An 18,188-nucleotide genomic window follows, 5' to 3' on the forward strand; every position below is an offset into this window, starting at 1 on the left:
ATCATGAACTTTAATATGCCTTTCATACTCTTTTATATGATTGTCAATAAATTCAATATGGCACAGGGCTCCAAATGTTGCATTTCATTTCTTATTGTCTAAGAGAAATCAATATCTATGTACATAGAAGAACAGGAAGAAATTCTTTAACAGTTTTATCCAAAAAATTAATCTATGTTTTTGCAGTCCTTAAAATTTTCAATTACAGTGTACTGGATTCCTTAATCAGTTGACTATGGGTTACGGCTTAACAGGTAATATTGAACTGCATGAGTCACCAAATCACATGTGCACAGATAACTGCTTAGTTAAATTAGGATTTCCATATTAAATAACTTGGTTAAAAATAAGTTAAGCCTTTGTGTCGTCCCCGCCCCCTGTAGGGAAGCTGAAACATGAATCTTGGAAACATATACAAAATTTCTGGTTGAAGCAAGAGTAGGCACGGAGAGAGGTTAGGAGCTCGGCGAATAAAGAGTATTTAATATAGTTTTTACTACATTAAGTGAATGTTATTGAAATTATGCAAAATACTTGCATTTCCTATTTCCCTTCATTTTCCTTCAGAGGTATGCTGAATTGTTGAAACAGATGCTCCTGTAGGTGTTTAATTGTCTTTATCCTGGCTGTATTTTCAAAATGAAAAAGAAAACTGAATACTTCTTGCAGACTTATTATAGTGGTTCCATCATTACACTATCTGAATTCTTGTAACCAAAACTAGTTGAATTTTTGTTTACATATGCATTTGTAATTCACACAATACTCTGAATCTTTTGTATTCTTAGATTTGCTAATTTTGGAATGATAGTATTCATTTTTTGTCATCATCACGAAACATGATGAAGTACAATAGTAACCAAGAAATACACTTGTTATTTAATAGAATCCAATGTTATGAATATATGAATATTTTGTACAGTGAAATATTATAATTTGGCAGAAATTGCATGGTATTGGCATGGTATATTGTATTTTGTTGCAAGACAGAAGCCTCCTATAAATTTGAGAAACTAGATGTCTGTAGAGATAAGAGGACTTCTTAAAGACCAAACCAAAGGAAGGCTGCATAAGCTGCTTCTATGGGAGAAGACCTTCACTTGACATCGCTGGATCTCTGAAATACCATGAGTCCTTAGTAAAATTTTGTTTTTTCTAAGGACGTGGCAAATCTAGAGGAGAAGGACCATGTTAATGTTTTCAGTCATGAGGAAAAGCTACAATTCAGAGTTGGAATCAGCCCCATCAAAATCCAAATTTCATTTTTTCCCAGTTTTCACAGAAATACAGTTGTTACTGCCAACTCTTCACGTGGTGGTTGTTGGTGTTGCATTTTTACATAAGCATTCTCCTGCTACTTGTCTTACAACTTACTAAATTACTGGTTTTTGTTGAAGAAGCAAGGCAGTGCAGTGTCAGCAGTACTATTCCAGATTAATTTGTGATGCAAAATACTGAGATTATTAACACACACCTGAGAATGAGTGAGCTACAGTTTCTACAGAAGAAGATAAGGAAAAGGTCACTCTGGATCTTGAGTTTTGATGCTTGGTTTATAGTTTCTGACTTCTGCTATTTCAGCATTCTTTTAAACTGTGCGTCATTTCTGTAGAGGAAAGGTTATTCACTAGTAATGAATTAAATCTCAGCTTTCTGTAAATATATTTCACTTCTGCATGAAATTTTCCTAGAGAACATGAATATTTAGCATGTAATTGGTAATATGCTCATGAAATAATTGTGGCAAACAAAAACAGAATCACAAAAACTACAGCTGTGCTGAATTATACTTAATGTCCTATACAAGCAGAAAGAATGAACTGTGTTTATTTTCCAAACAATAAAATTTCTAGTTTAGTTTTCAATGTAATTTTTTTTAGAAAGTAAATTAGGTTTCATACTTTGCATAAAATTATGTTTTGCAATTCTGATGCTACAAAGCTTGATTTACAAAGTTGAAAAACTGTGTGGAGTTCATAGAAATCAATTTTATAGTGCTATTAAATCATTTTTCCTTTGGTCACTAGCTAGTAGAATATGCTGGAAACCATGGTAACAAAAAGTGCTACCATGGTTGCCCCAGAGTCATGTTAGAATAAGCAGGCTGTGTTTGTCTTGATTAATATAAGAAGACAAGAGAAAAAGAGAAGGAGAGGGAAGAAGGGAGAGAATAAAGTTAATGACCTGTAGAACAGAAACAACAAATGTACAGTCGGAGATGTATCTATGGATAAGTGATCCTGGAACTTCTGGTACCATTGCATCATGAATGTGAAGGTGTTAAGCTGTGAAGCTTTAAAGAGTAAAGGAGATAATATTAGTTCAATGGTTTGTGTTTAAATTATTTCCTTCCATGTCTGTATTTTGCAGGTTTATATTAGGATAAAGGATGATGAATGGAATGTTTATCGAAGATATGCAGAGTTCAGAAGCTTGCATCATAAATTACAGAATAAATACCAGCAAGTGAGGACTTTTAACTTTCCACCAAAAAAGGCCATTGGAAACAAGGTACTTAAAAGAACTCATAGTATCAGTAAGAGTTTGGGGAAAAACCTTTCCTATTCACACACACAAAAAAAGAGGTGACCATCATAAATATTTTTTACACCTGCTAGACAGTACCTGCTATTTTTATACAGACTTTGCACTCATGAGCTGTAGATTCACTGATAATGTAGTTAATGCATTGATTTTTCCACTCACTGAAAAGAAAACTGTTTCTATTAAATGAAATATTGATGACATACACAGTAGACAAATGCACAAAACCCCCAGAACTGTCTGGACAGCTGTGTATGTAAAATGTAGTCTTTACTCCATTCTTTTCAATAAATGCCAGCAGTTAACACTGGTCAGTAATTCATTAAATATTTCTGTAAATTTTAAAAAGTATCAGTCTAAATTCCTTAAATTTCCTGTGCTGTTCACCATAAGTTTGTTGAACTAGCTTTTTAAAGGCATTTCAGTCACTAGTTCCCATAATCTGTGTCTTTGTGTCTTAGCTCTCCCATTTTAAAATGGGAATTTCTGTGTTTTCCTATCATACATGGATTTTGCGACAAATACAGCAGGTATTGTAGTATGTGTGTAGTAAATACATAGTATCATGTAGTTTAATCCTTAATCATTAAAACTTTAAAATCTTCAAGAGCTTAAATACACATTGCAATATACGTCATAAATTCGGTAAGGATTGAAAAGTAATCGAAGTAGTTCTTCTCTACAGTGTAAGAATCATCTGAAAAAATTATTTAACTATCACAACTAAAATATTTGAGATCTAAATCATGCTTATGACTAAAAACGTCTATACTAAACCACTGAGTGCTTGAATCAGCATTCCTAATATTAATCATATTTGTTAGCTTTTATATGGGATTTTCTCCTCTTACTTTTTTTTTCCGTAGTATCACTGAGTTCTTGTATCAAATATCTAAGAAGCACCAACTGTTGTGATCAGTGTAGTCATCAAAAGAAAGCTCACTTAATGACTAAAATAGTCAAAGATCACCCTGACATTTTATTTGGCCTAAGACCACTTCAATACATCTATCACTAAAATGCCAGAATCGTTCTAATGATATCTGTTGCAACTTAGACTATGATAGGAAAAATCATCATTGCTAATTCATATGAAGTAATACAAAATTTCAAAAAAAAAAAAAAAAAAAGAAAAAAACAGTATTTATAAATTCCTTAATGGCATTCAGATGTCAGTGAATGTGGATTGTGAATGTTTAAAGATATCGACTGTGATCTGACTTCAAATGATTTCCCAAGTGTTCCTAAAAATGAGTACGTAAGCTTGGCACATGTGATAGGAAATGAGTAGTAATGCACATAATCTGGAATAAATGGTAGTGATATAGATATATATGGAATTTTTCAATAAAATCTGTAGGTCTGTGTGCTTGGCATAAAGTCCAGAGTTAATGTAGTTGTTCATTGTCTACCAACCTAGTAAATGAAAGTACTTATGAAAGCTTTTCTGCTTTTTTTCATATATAGAAGATCATGCATTTTTCATTTCGTTTTTAGTGGATAGTTTTGTAATAGAAACAATGTCTTTTCTTCTTTGTTACATAACTAATTCTCCTTTTTTGAAGTGATGGAGTATCAGCCACTTCAGTAAATTATGAAAGCCTTCTTTTAAGCTTTTTTTGATAGTCTTTCATCCTTAATTACTTTCAATACTAATTGAATTACAACTTCAGTTGCACAATTGATGCATACAAAATTACCAGTTGAGCAACTCATTAAAAAATTTGCATCACTTATTCTTTCAGTGCTTTAGCTTTGGGCCAAAATTCTACCTTAATCATGCATAAACAAGCAATCACTTTCTGTCATATGAGATCTCAGAAAAAGTAACTTTTCTTTACAGTAAGAAATGGGTACCATCCATTGCACTCCTGAAAGACTCCTACGATGAGACATAAGCCAGTTGTTCTGGCTACCTGCTGTAAATAGCTTGCAAGTCGCAAAGCGGCGCTTTCACATCAGCTTTGCAAGAGCTTACCTGAGTTTATCACACAAGAGCTTATTTCCACGGCACGTTGCGTAGGCAAATTTTTGTCCTTTTAAGTGGTGCTATTTTCTGTACTATGTCATAGTATGTATTGTGTTTAGGAATATTGCACGGTTTTGTGCAGCATGGTGGATCATCCCTCAGGAACAATTACCTATTGCAGATAGGTAGATCCAGCAGAAATAGTAGCCTCTTGGAACACATTGCACTGTGTGACTGACTGAGATGGGTTAATAACCTTGAGATGGCCCTCCTTTCCATGACAGAGCAAGCTGAAGTAATTGGAAGGTTTAAAAATTCAGTGTAAAATTAATTAATTCATGTGGGAACATCTGTCTTGGAATTCTGCAGAACTTTCAATTTAGGATGAGGGCTTTGTGCTGGATGTTACACATGTAAATGTTTGGTAATAAGCATTAGAAGAGATATTGTCAATGCTACTTTTTCCAATACTGCTTTTTTAACTTTATTGGCTACCGAAGCATGTTCCCTTTTAGATATGCTGTTAGATTTCAGTAGGAGTTTTTTCTTTCTGATATTAGTTACACTGTTTTTAATAGAATTGCATCTGTCTTCCCATTTCTATATTAATCAATATAACCTTAAATCAGTGCCTAAAGAGCAGTTTCAGTAGCTAAATTCTGCTAACAAAAGTATCTCTATTCAGTTTATGTCAATCTATGGTTTTCATATCCTTTACAAATCCTCAGTGTTATTAGATGCCCAAATAACATATTGGTAAAACATAGTCCTCCCTGTGGAAATGGCTAAAAATGACTGTTTTACAGCTTTTGGAAAATGGTGTTGTATGCTTTTATATCCTTCAGGTCTATGCCTGAAGGATGTTATTCATTGCATATCTTCAATACACTGTGTTTGGTAGTGTGAGGCTAATGAAGGTGATATGCTTATTCTAAATGTTAGTGGCATTGAAAGAGGGTTTTACTGTAATTGATACCTCCCTTGATACCAGCACTAAATTTGGTGTTCAGTTATGTGTCTCAGATTGAGGGAACCTCCAAGACCACAAGAGGACACTATGTCCTACAGAATGACCTAGAACCACTACTGCAGAGTCACAAAATACTACCCACTGTTTCACTGTGGAAAATATTGGAGCTCTCAGGAGAGAACTTGACTAGAAGAGAGCAATGTAGAAAAAACTATGAAGAACTATTAATTTTCATGCATAATTTTCCTGCTTACTGCAAGAGAAATCAGGGAGATCAGGTTCAAATGCAAAGTTGCAGAGTTTGTCACAGGGGAAAATGCAAAAAACAAGCAGAATTTCAGCTGAATGAGGATTTTAAAAAGTGAGAAAATCAAGTATTTGTTATTGCATATATATTGTCATCAAGTAGCAGTGAAATTTGAAAAAATGATTATAAAACAATAGATTAAGAAGCTAATGTTTATATTCTAATTATTAGGTTTTTAATGTATTTTTGCCTTTCACTTGTTTGCCTTAAGTTGGGGCAACTTATCTTAACAGTTCGTGTTCATGATCTTTCAAAAAAGTATGTATGTAGGATTAGAAACTAGCTTTAATGCTTGAGGAAACATAAATTTAATATATAGAAAATCAATTAGTAGAAAATGAACAGAGAAGAGGAAAGAGTACTGCTTTGGACAAGTAACCTTTTTTCAATTGCAAAGAAGAGTGTGTATTTGCCTTTCAGGTTGGTAACCCTATTTTCAGTTTATCAGTTTAAACATTTGAATATAGTAAGTTAGAACTGATGTAAAGCAATGAAAAGAATAATTTGATTTATAAATGTTGCTAAGAATCAAGTCAGAATGCTAAGAATCAAGTCAGAACAGATAATTTAATTACTGAAGGAAAATATAACAATAATGCTTGCAAGACTCCATGTATTAAGTTTCATGTATGCTTGTCCCCATGCTGTATATTTTCTACTAATGATCTTTCAGTGCTGGTAGCAAATAGTTGTCAAAATCTTTATAACTAGTCCTTGCAAGAATAAGTGTTCTTCCTTCAGTTTATCAATCTTTTGTTTGAGTGAAAACAACAAACGTATTTGTTCTCTTTTGTTGCGTGTATAAGAGAAATGCCATATACTCATCGTATTTTTTTTTTACTTCTTTTTTAAACTGCAGATCATTTTATTTAAAACTTACAAATTTGAACTGTATTTTTAACACTTGAACTGTTTGTTTTTGTGATTTATAACACATTCCCCATGTATCAGCCTGGTTTGTGGTTTGCTAAATATTTATATGTAGGTGTATATACCAAGACTTGTAATTTCAAACTGTGGTTTTCTTGCATGAAATAGGTTTTTGCCTTTTGGCTAGTCTTCAGGTACTTTGGATCTTTTGCAGTCAGACTTCCATTATCACAGTTTAAGTCTTTGTGACTACTGCCTTCCTGCCAGGTTCCTAACGTCCAAAGGACTGGTTTGGTTCTGTGAGCCAGCACGCTAGGTCTAGAGTGTGCTGAGTTATGTGAAGCTCATCAAGGGAAGCTTCATACGATCATAAAACTTGATTGCAAAGGTATCCCTGTATGCTTTTGCATAGAAATATAGCTTAATTTTTTTTTCATTTAAGATGAGCCCTTACATTTAGCTTCTGAACCTTCGTTGGTGCTGTGTTGGTGTCTCACTTCCTGAAATGTTGCTTTCAGACTAATGGTTAAGTAATAATGCGTATTTACTGGAGCTATTATTCTAATTTTTTTAATATTGCAATGTCCTTAAAATCTCAGTTGCTACTTCTGCATTGGGCAGATTATAGTACTTAAAGAATGGATTTTAGTAACTGAGTGAACATCTAATTAAGTATCCTCTTGCAAGGGTATTGTTCCAATAGCGGGCATATCAAAATAGAAATGGTTCTTTGCTTCCACTGAAGATGTGAATTCAGTGATTGTCTGAGTGTGTAGAAATTGAATAAGGTGGCTTTCCACTGAGTGCTGACTTGACTGCATGATATCCTTTGCTTTCCTTTAAAACATCAGATACCCCAAATGGAAAGAATACACAGCACTTTTCTGAGATTAGAAGAGAGTGACTTTGCCATGACTCCTCAACTGCACAGGAGGAACAATACAGAAATCTGAAATAAGTTTTCTGTCTAGCAGAAAATACTGAGCGCAACATCATTCATAATTTTTGAGGCCAGGTTAGATGGGGCTTTGAGCAACCTGGCCTAGTGGAAGGTGTCGCTGCCCATGGCAGAGGAGTTGGAACTAGATGATATTTAAGGTCCCTTCCAACCCAAACCATTCTATGATTCTATGATTTTTAGCCCATGCAACTGAAGTCTGTGAGCTGTTTCTCTAGCCATAGATTGTTTCATGCCTAAATGTTAGTTCAATACAGTGAATGTGTCCCTCTCACCTATCAGTGAATAAGCTAAATCATAGATTATTTTGTGTATGTAATTATTTTAAAAGTTTGTAAATATTATGTGTATGTATCTTAAAAGATATCTATTTGTACCTACATATATACACATGTGTATATATATGACAACATCGAAGACAGCATTTAGGATATATATGAAGTTGGCTTCTGGAATATATCTTGTAATTCTGCAAGTTCTATTCTCCAGGGACTTTATCTTTCTCCCATTTATGTGAGCGGAAATCCTGCCTTTGCGCTAACAGCGCAGATGGCTTCCACCCCCCCGCCCCGCCAGCATAGCTACTTTTTCATCAGTGTCTGGTCTGTTTGCCTGTTGCTGAAGATAGTGAAGAGTTTAAGACAGTCTGCAGAATAACTATTTTAGGATTAAAAGGTATATAAGGTAAAGATTTTATTGCAAATAAAAGAAAGCAGAATATAGCTTGTGTGTTACACTTATAATGTTTATTGTTTTTTAAAAGTTTATCAAGTAAAGAGTTGTCTGGCTCTGTGTGTGTGTACATATGTATATATGTGAAGTAATTTGAAGCCATTCAAATTAGAGTTTGAATTTTAATGTTTTTGCTCTTAAGGGTTTCACATTATGCCATTGATGTGTAACCCCTGTTACGTATTTCCTTTCTGTAAAAAGTTGATCTGCCATTTTGGGCCAGCAGGACCTGTCCGAATAGAGAGGTACCCTTTTAAAGCTGCTTTTTAGACTGGGTGATGGAGGTACTAAACTCCCCTTGGGAAGGGATAAGAGAAGGAGGAGCATGAAAGGAACAAGTTTTTTTTAAGGAAGCTCCCCCCCGCCCGAGTTTGGCAGAAATAAGCAAGGGAAAAAGCTGCAAGGCTTTTCATCGTGCATAGGTCAAGGAAGCAGTGCTGTCCTGTGTTATGTTTCAGAGCTTGTGGTTGAGGGGTAAGCTGCCCTTGAGGTTCCCCTGAGGGGACCCTTTCTGGGTTAGGGACAGAGGTTGCCAGACCAATGTATTTCCATGAAGATTTCAGTACTGGATCTTCTGCTTCCTCTTTTTCACTTGTTTTCTACTGTCTCTGTGGCATGAAGTGCTCGTATATCTGCAAGTATCTAAGATACAGTTCTGGTGTTTAAGCTTTTCTTGTTAACTTTTGTGGAAGTATTTTTCTGTAGGAAAGAGGGAGGTAGAATCATAGAATCATTTAGGTTGGAAAAGACCTTTAAGATCATCCAGTCCAACCATTAACCTACACTACCAAGTCTACTCTAAGCCAACCAAGGGTAGACTAGACAAGCTGCTATTGGCTTGGGCTGAGGAGAGAGATGAATGATTTGATCAGATGGCTGTTTGGGGAAAAAACCCAATAGATGTTTTGCTAGTATTTTTCAGAGAGCATGCTGCTACATAATTTTCTTTTAAGGTTGTTGACATATTCAATAGAGCTATTTCTGCCTTCTCAAGAGAGGACCTGTGTGTTTGCCATAATCAGTCACATTTACAACACAGAATACGAGTTCAAAATTCAGTTTTTGTTGTCCTATGCGCACTACATTACACAGTACATTACATAGGTTGTATACATACATTAACACAGTATGTATTTTGCTATTGTGGGCCAGTGAAACTGTGAGACACTGTTCACTCACAGATGAGCATTGAGGACTGACAGAAAGGAGGAATGAAACTTCCTGCATCTTTCAGGTCTGGAGAAGGCCCTGCGTTCATACTTTTTCCAACTTCACTGCTACTCCAATAAATATCCTAGACCATCACATTAATGATTCTAATAAAACACTGCCAGTAATTCTAGACTGACATGGAAAATCATGTTCATGGTTTAAAGGAATTAGTTTACAAGTTGCATGCATATGTCCATGTATTGCCGTGATAGCAAATGTGATTGTAATAGTTAATGCACTGGCAGTGTTTGAAATATGTATTTTAAAATAGGAAGTGTACCAATTCCTGTTTAACTAGTACATAGACAGTAACAGAAGAAATATGGAATGCTTGAAAGAGGGTGATTCAGGAAGAATCTTAGGGAAGGAAGTAATTTTATTCTAGGCTTGGGTGTTTTTGTGTCCTGATTCAGCAAAGCACTAAAGGACATCCTAAAATTTAAGTATGCGTTTGACTTGCATTAAAATCAGAAGTCCAGATACATGTGCTTTTGTGCTTTATGGGGTGTAGAGCTCATTGAAACTATCCTTCATCAGATTAGTTTGTCAAAGTCATACTGTCGTAGGGAACTGTGACTTAGCAGAGAAGAAAGCAAAACTTCTAGCTAATGCCTTTGGGGCAGTGGGCTAAATAATATTTCTTAGTACTAAGCTTTGATATAGAATCATAGAATCATAGAATCATCTAGGTTGGAAAAGACCTTTAAGATCATCCAGTCCAACCATTAACCTACACTACCAAGCCCACTCTAGACTAATCAAGGGTAGACCAGACTAAACCATATCCCAAAGTGCCACATCTACCCGTTTTTTAAACGCCTCCAGGGATGGTGACTCCACCACCTCTCTGGGCAGCCTGTTCCAATGCTTGATCACTCTTTCCATGAAGAAATTTTTCCTAATATCCAATCTAAACCTCCCCTGGCGCAGCTTGAGCCCATTTCCTCTCGTCCTATCATTAACTACATGGGAGAAGAGACCAACACCCACCTCACTACAACCTCCTTTCAGGTAGTTGTAGAGAGCGATAAGGTCTCCCCTCAACCTCCTCTTTTCCAGGCTAAACAACCCCAGTTCCCTCAGCCGCTCCTCATAAGACTTGTTCTCCAGACCCTTCACCAGCTTCGTTTGCCCTTCTCTGAACACGCTCCAGCACCTCAATGTCTTTCTTGTACTGAGGGGCCCAAAACTGGACACAGTATTCCAGGTGCGGCCTCACCAGCGCCGAGTACAGGGGGACAATCACCTCCCTGCTCCTGCTGGCCACAGCATTCCTGATACAAGCCAGGATGCTGTTGGCCTTCTTGGCCACCTGGGCACACTGCTGGCTCATGTTCAGCCGGCTATCTACTAACACCCCCAGGTCCTTTTCGGCCAGGCAGCTTTCCAGCCACTCCTCCCCAAGCCTGTAGCGTTGCATGGGGTTGTTGTGACCGAAGTGCAGGACCCGGCACTTGGCCTTGTTGAACCTCATACAGTTGGCCACGGCCCATCGATCCAGTCTGTCCAGGTCCCTCTGCAGGGCCATCCTACCCTCCAGCAGATCGACACTCCCACCCAACTTGGTGTCGTCTGCAAACTTACTGAGGGTGCACTCGATCCCCTCATCCAGATCATTGATAAAGATATTGAACAAGACTGGCCCCAAAACAGAGCCCTGGGGAACACCGCTCGTGACCGGCCGCCAGCTGGACTTAACACCATTTATCACTACTCTCTGGGCTATCGGACATATCCGATGTCTTCAAGTAGAATTAGTAGAAAATTATGACTCTGATGTTTCAGAAATGGAATACATCTATTAAAGGAGAAAAGCTTTGGAAATATAAATCCTTAAGTTATATATTAAAAATTTGAAGTTAAGGATTGCTTTCATTAATACTTACTTAATTTGATTTTTGGATGATGTAATATAGATGCTTAAGTTCTATATTATTCTTGATTTTCAGAGAGAGTACATTTTAATTTTCAACCCTCTTAGTGGACTTAACTAGTATATTGAGTTACTTTCATATACTATTTTGCCTTGTGGGTTTTAGGAAAACCTGTAGCTAATATAAATTTGACAGGCATGCTTGTGCTGTAGTGTGGTTAAAAAGGAAATAGGGATCCATTTGTATTGTGTTCACATCAGGAAAGGAACTCAAATTAATCTTGTATGTATAGCCATATGCGTTAATTCTATAACACTGTTTTTTATGGCATTCTAAAGCCATACAGGAAACTTTGTCCTCTAAGATCACCATGTCACTTTATAACTGGAAAGTTTAATTCTCAAAGAAGTATGAGCTTTAAATATCCATTGAGATTAAATTAATACAATCTACTTTTCAAATAGGTAACTTAATTGAAGTACCATACAGATATAAATAAAATAATTTCATGCTTGGCATGATTATTAAGATTTCTAGTCACAGTGCACCTCTTTTCTGTTACTGTCACCTGCATGCTAAGGGGGACTACAGAGTATTTCAGATTTTGAATCCAGATCCTCTGGGTTTTCTACTGGAGAAGACTGCAGTTGATGTTTTATGTATACAGCACTTAGTGGTTTAGCCCCAGCCAGCAACTAAGCACCACGCAGCCGCTCGCTCACTCCCCCTACCCCGATGGGATGGGGCAGAGAATCGGAGGAGTAAGAGCGAGAAACACTCCTGGGTTGAGATAAGAACAGTTTAATAATTGAAATAAAGTAAAATAGTAATGCTAATAGTAACAGTATAATAATGATAATAATAATAATGATACACGAAGCAAGTGATGCACAATGCAATTGCTCACCACCCGCCGACCGATACCCAGACAGTTCCCGAGCAGCGATCGCTGCTCCCTGGCCACCCCCCCCCAGTTTATATACTGAGCATGACGTCACATGGTATGGAATAGCCCTTTGGGCAGTTTGGATCAACTATTCTGGCTGTGCCCCCTCCCAGTTTCTTGTGCGCCTGGCAGAGCATGGGAAGCTGAAAAAGTCCTTGACTGGCATAAGCAGTACTCAGCAACAACTAAAAACATCAGCATGTTATCAACATTCTTCTCCTACTAAATCCAAAACACAGCACTATGCCTGCTGCTAGGAAGAAAATTAACTCTATCCCAGCCGAAACCAGGACAGGGGGACTACAGAGTATTTCAGATTTTGAATCCAGATCCTCTGGGTTTTCTACTGGAGAAGACTGCAGTTGATGTTTTTATGTATACAGCACTTAGAAAAGAGCATTCAGTTCTTCTTCATTTCCATTTTTTTGTCATATCTCTATCTAAGAGAAGGGAAATGAATCAGTAGGAAATGGTTGGCTTTTCTATTACAAATACTTTATAGCAAACGCTTCATCTTCAAGTTCTATGGTATGAAATGTCTGGATTACTTGAAACTCAGCATGAAGGTTACAGCTAGCACAGTGCAGAGTAGTAGAGCTCAGTTTTGGTAGTTTAATTTAAAAGGTAAACAGTTTGCCAACTTGTGCTTCTCCATCTCTTTCAGAATGTCTCACCGAATTAATGTGTTCATTTGGTGCTCAAGTGTAACATTTCATGAAAATAGTGAATCGAGTCTTTTCAAGTTACTAAAATTTGCTATTAATTGCTGTTGAAGTTTAAGAAGAAGGAACACAGAATATTTAAGGTCTACAAAACAAAATTTTGCCTGTCAAGAGGTGTTTTTATTTTTTCCTGTTTTGTAATCCTGTAGTTAAGAGAAACAATTTGTTCTAACAAATTATGGAAGATAGAGCCCATAGAAACAGTTCAGATGGTGTTGCTTTACATCATGACATTATGGGGGAAAAAAAAGAAAGTAATGTAATTTACATGCTGCTTGGACAACTGCTAGATAAAAATACTGCAGTTTTGTAACAACTCATGCATTATTTAGGTATTCCAGTAGCCTCCTGGTATAAAATGAAAATATAAAAATAATTTTCTAAATTTATTTCTTATTGTGATAGTGATGCTGAACTACCAAGTTACCTGAATTAATAAATTTCTGTTCAGAGAGACCTTAGCAGGGACACCTGATTACAGAAATAAAACTAAAACCTCCTTTCTCTGAATCTGAGATTTTACCCACATTTTTCTGTCTTTCTGTACCTATCAATATGCTTGATTTTATTTTTTTTTCCCCCTGAAATGTGTTGAAATATTGGCAAATTCTAATCTTAATCGGGCGATGGCTAGTACTAAACATATTCAGTGTTAATTTTTTAAAAAGTGGAGAAAACTAAATGTTGACTACTTCAGATCATGTGAAATGCTGGAGACACTCCCTGCATGAAAAATCTGGTTTTCCTCATCGTACCTTGTAAAATAGCTTTACATTGAAGGCACTATAAATAATGGGCACTTGATATCAATATTCCTCATTCATTCAATTTTTATTTTAGAAAATAGAATCGTCCTATCAGAGTGTATCTAAATAAAATTTCTGTTAAAGGAGCATCTAGTCTTCTGAGTGGGAGTAAAGTTCAAAGACCATCTTGTCTCCTGCTACTGTTTGGCAGCTGGGATGGTAAACCGCCGTATTAATGACTTTTTTTTTTTTCCCAAATCATGCTTTTACTTGCTAGAGTTAAAACATTTCAAATAAACATATTTGGATAGTTAGCCCACAGGTGTAGACAGTAGGCAGAAGCTATCAGCCTTGTTGTAGATCTCCTTTAGATGTCTTAGATGCTGCTGGTTATCAGCAGACTGAGCAAGACTGCTGGAATTTTGGCCAGATTTATCAGGGGAGAGGTTAGCCAAGAGAGTGGTATCTGGGCCGTTGCGTGGCTCCCTGTAACCATCCTCTTTCAGCAGTTCTTTGGCAGTCTGCACCCATCCGTATTCTCTTAGTAGCCCCCTCTTCCTGACTTGCTGGAACCATCCAACACAAGACAAGTGGCTAAGTTCTGCCTGAAGGCTTTTTCTGGGAAGGGAAAATATGTACTGAAATGTGGTAGAGAAACAACTGTTACTGAACGTCATGGGGAATTCTGAAAGCAGTTTCTTTCACTTGCTGAGAGTGTAGAAGAGAAATTGTAGTTTTTCATTAACCTGTTTGGGTTGGGCTCTTTGCTGTGTTTTTTGTTTTATTAATTTGTTATTTTATTTTTAAGGGAAGGCATCACTGTAAGCTTGTATATATAAGCTTGTACACCGTAAGCACTGTATGTACCGTGTTTCTAAAGGGTTTTGTAGTTGTTTTTTTCTTGTTGTTTTAAATTTAGAGTCTGTCTTTATTGGTCTTCGGGGCATTTTCAAGCCTGATAAAAGAAAGAAATTAAGAAAGAAAACTGCAGTGTTGGGGGAAAGCACTGAACTGAGACACGTTTTAACTAATTTTGTTGATAGTTATTACTGTAATATAGGCTAGTGAAAAAATGGATCTCAGTTTCATGAACTGTTGTAGTATCCAGAATCTCATGAACAAAAATAAAGAGTAGACTGATAATACTTGGTCTGAGGAGAAAACAGAAATAGAATTTCCCTGTTCAATAGCTGAGCAAAAGATAAGCCCTAGGGGTCTTGCTATAGGCTGCAGTTTTCTATTGATCCTTTTTAAGGAACAGTTGATTCCTGACCAGTTGACAAATCGACACATGGTTGGCATTCATGTCTTTAGATAACAAAATATTTAGATTAAACTGCATTTTGTTAGCATAACGTTACCAATTGAGTTCTTCTTCTGACAGTGGCATTAAACACAACACTAAAACGAGATCAGTTTTAGTTTTATTTTCAAGCTTTCTTTTTTTCTGTTGATATATTTATTCATTTTTAACACTTTTTCTTAAAGAGGGTTTTGAGAAAGTTTAGCCTTTTGGATGGATGATATTGCTAGCTTGAAAATGCCCGGTACCTTAAGAAACATACTTGGTTCCAGGATTCTGTAAATGCCTGAGACAATTTAGAGAGGTACAAGACATAGTTTACTGAGATTTATTACATGGGGGAAGAATTTATCAAAATGGGATTGTCTCTTGTTTTGATAGGGCCTGGGGACTGCATGCTTTTATGTATCTGTTAACATGCTTGTGTTCTGGACTTGCTGAGATGACGCTATACAGCAACACTGTATTCAACGAAAGCACAGAGAAAACCCTAGTAGCTATAATGCTGTGATATATAAACTACCCTCTTACTCAAAATAAAAGGTACGACTTTTTCAAAAAAGTGACATTTGAATAAAAAACATATTTGCATAGATTGAGCTTGCAGCTCTTCTGGTGACCTGAGAAGGCTGGCACAGATGCGAAACAACCATTTTCTTACTGAACAGGTAGGCTGTACTGAGCAGCTCTTCATAGTACTGAAGGAATTGCCTCAAGCCTCAAAAAATTAGAAATTGTAATGAAAACATTGCAGTTGCCCACATAAATTTGTGCTAGACTGAGGGCATTGACAGGACTGTAGCTCTCCATTAGCATGTCTGCTCCTTGATGGTTTTGCAGCAATGCCTTTTTCAAATGACTATATCTAAAAGCATTACTTACTTTCTGGTATCATTGAAATGAACCCATAGTTGGAGATGGAAATGCATCAACTATTTCAGTAGAGAAACACAGAGAAATAACTACAATTATGTAGTAAGTCTCTGTTTAAAGAAAGATTTCTTTTCAAAACTGACAGTTCCTTGATTTCTTCTTTGTATCTCATCCTCTTAAATTCCTGTTCGTTCCACTGAACAGTAAATGTACAAAAAATCTCACAGTGGGATGGGAAAAATGGCAATTTCGTGTATTGTATACCCTTGCTTTGTTGTATAACGCTAGCCTGATTCTACCATACAGAAAATGGCAATACAAGTAGGATGGAAATTTCAAGCTCATCTAGTTTCAATAATTTTGAGATGATTTTTGTATAATATGGTAGTGTTTGGCATGTTTAGTATTGGGAACTGTACCTCTGTAAAACTGTTTCATGATGCAGTAGTTACTGAAGGACAGGTGTATTCAAGTGATCTTTTATTGTGACCTTTGCGAAGGTGTCAATTAGCCTGTAAAAATTAACACTTGCTATCTAACTAATCACAAAACAGTGAGAATGACTCAGCAATTTAATGTGTAATTAGGTCCCATTTCAGCTTCTGATTTCCAGCTTCATTCTGAGGTTAATGATTTGGTGTCTTGTAAATAGACAAAAACTGGTATGATAATTTTGCTAAGACTGGTTGACCAAGATGGGGAAAAATATTAGGCTACACTAGAATAACGTGAGGTTTTTTCTGCATTTGCAGGTTCATCTTTGAATGGCAGTATTGTCAGCTTTATCTAAGATACAATGCATTGTGTGGTATCAAAGGCTGATACAGCTCATTAAAGTCCTAAAGTCATATTTCTGTTTATTTTAATTGACTTGAATTGAGCCCTGAGCTGTTTTGTTGTTTGGTTTTGGTTTTTTTTTTTTCCTAGTGCTAACAATAGAAGCTTAGTTGAATAATGGCTAGAACATCAGAAGCAGTGCATTTTGTGTTGATTGCAACAGCACCAAACCCAGAATATAAAAGTGTTTTATCTATCCCTAAATCATGGCAGGTAACCATGGCAATCGTACCATTTCCAACAGCTCATGGAAAATATTTGAAACATCTTAAGTGAGCTGTTCCATTAATAATGAAGAATATCAGTGTTTTGCCATCTGTTACATACTAACAGTGTATATGAAAGACCAGCAGTTGTGTCAAACGATTTAAACTGCAAGTTGGAATGAACTTGGCTTGTAATGAAAAACTACAAAAGAGCGTAACATAAAATATGGTATATCAGACTCTGCTTTTTAGTTTTATAGCTTAACATCATCTTCTAATATCTGTTGAGTGTCTATAAGATATTTCGGGAGACATGAATTTCAGATTAAAAATATTTGCCCAGATGTGTTTTGATGCTTCTGCAATCTGAAGCAGTTTTGCTTGTTGACTGAAATTTTGTGGACTCTTAATCAAAAGTATATGCTCTTGAACTGTGGGCTAGGAAATAGCTTTGACAGTAGTTTGTGCAGAAACAGTAGTAGCTTTATTTTTCAGAAAATATGCCTAGAAATTGAAGGTGAATGCTGGCATGTTAAGTCTCAATTAACAATTTATGTACAATATAAGTTTACTCTGCATAAATTGGTGGTAAATGTGGCCAAGATGCCCTACAGATTTATATCACAATCTGTCCATATTTTTTATGTAACTGAGTCCCTTTCTATATAGTACCATTTCTTTTAACAGGGAAAGAGATTCTTAATCAATTAGGAAGAGCAGTGGATTATGGTTATAGGCAATGTATCCCTGCACATACTGTTTCCTTTTCTATGCACAGAATGCTGTCATGGATTGTTAATTAGGTGGTGCTGAATATGTGAGGCTTTCTCTTTGATCAGATTGGAGCTGCTTTTCAAGTACAGTAAGGTAATTTCAGCATCATTACAAAGAGCGGTAGTAGCTGTCCATAAATAATCCCTCACACTGAGGATATGTGGCTCCGAAGAGTTTATCTTTTGAATTGACAAGAAATCTCAATTCTTGAAAGCAGAGATCCTGCCTTCTTTGAATACTCTTTTGGCCCCTGTAGTGCCATGGGACCAGCCATTAGGCTTATCATGAGTACAGTACGATACGTTTTACAAGCAGTAGTTAAATTTCTTCAAGTTTGGTGGAATC

General features: G+C 36.3%; 1 protein-coding gene across 2 annotated transcripts in view; it reads left to right on the plus strand.

Annotated features, from left to right (window-relative positions):
* SNX29 (sorting nexin 29) overlaps positions 1–18,188 on the plus strand; it is a 142,370-nt gene that overhangs the window by 85,269 nt on the left and 38,913 nt on the right. For both annotated transcript variants that reach the window (XM_075718267.1, XM_075718268.1), the window contains exon 19: positions 2,371–2,511. In XM_075718267.1, coding sequence (XP_075574382.1) covers positions 2,371–2,511 — 141 coding nt within the window. The remainder of the gene's footprint in view (positions 1–2,370; positions 2,512–18,188) is intronic.

Source organism: Pelecanus crispus, chromosome 11 (assembly GCF_030463565.1).
Source record: "Pelecanus crispus isolate bPelCri1 chromosome 11, bPelCri1.pri, whole genome shotgun sequence".
NCBI classification, from domain to species: domain Eukaryota; kingdom Metazoa; phylum Chordata; class Aves; order Pelecaniformes; family Pelecanidae; genus Pelecanus; species Pelecanus crispus.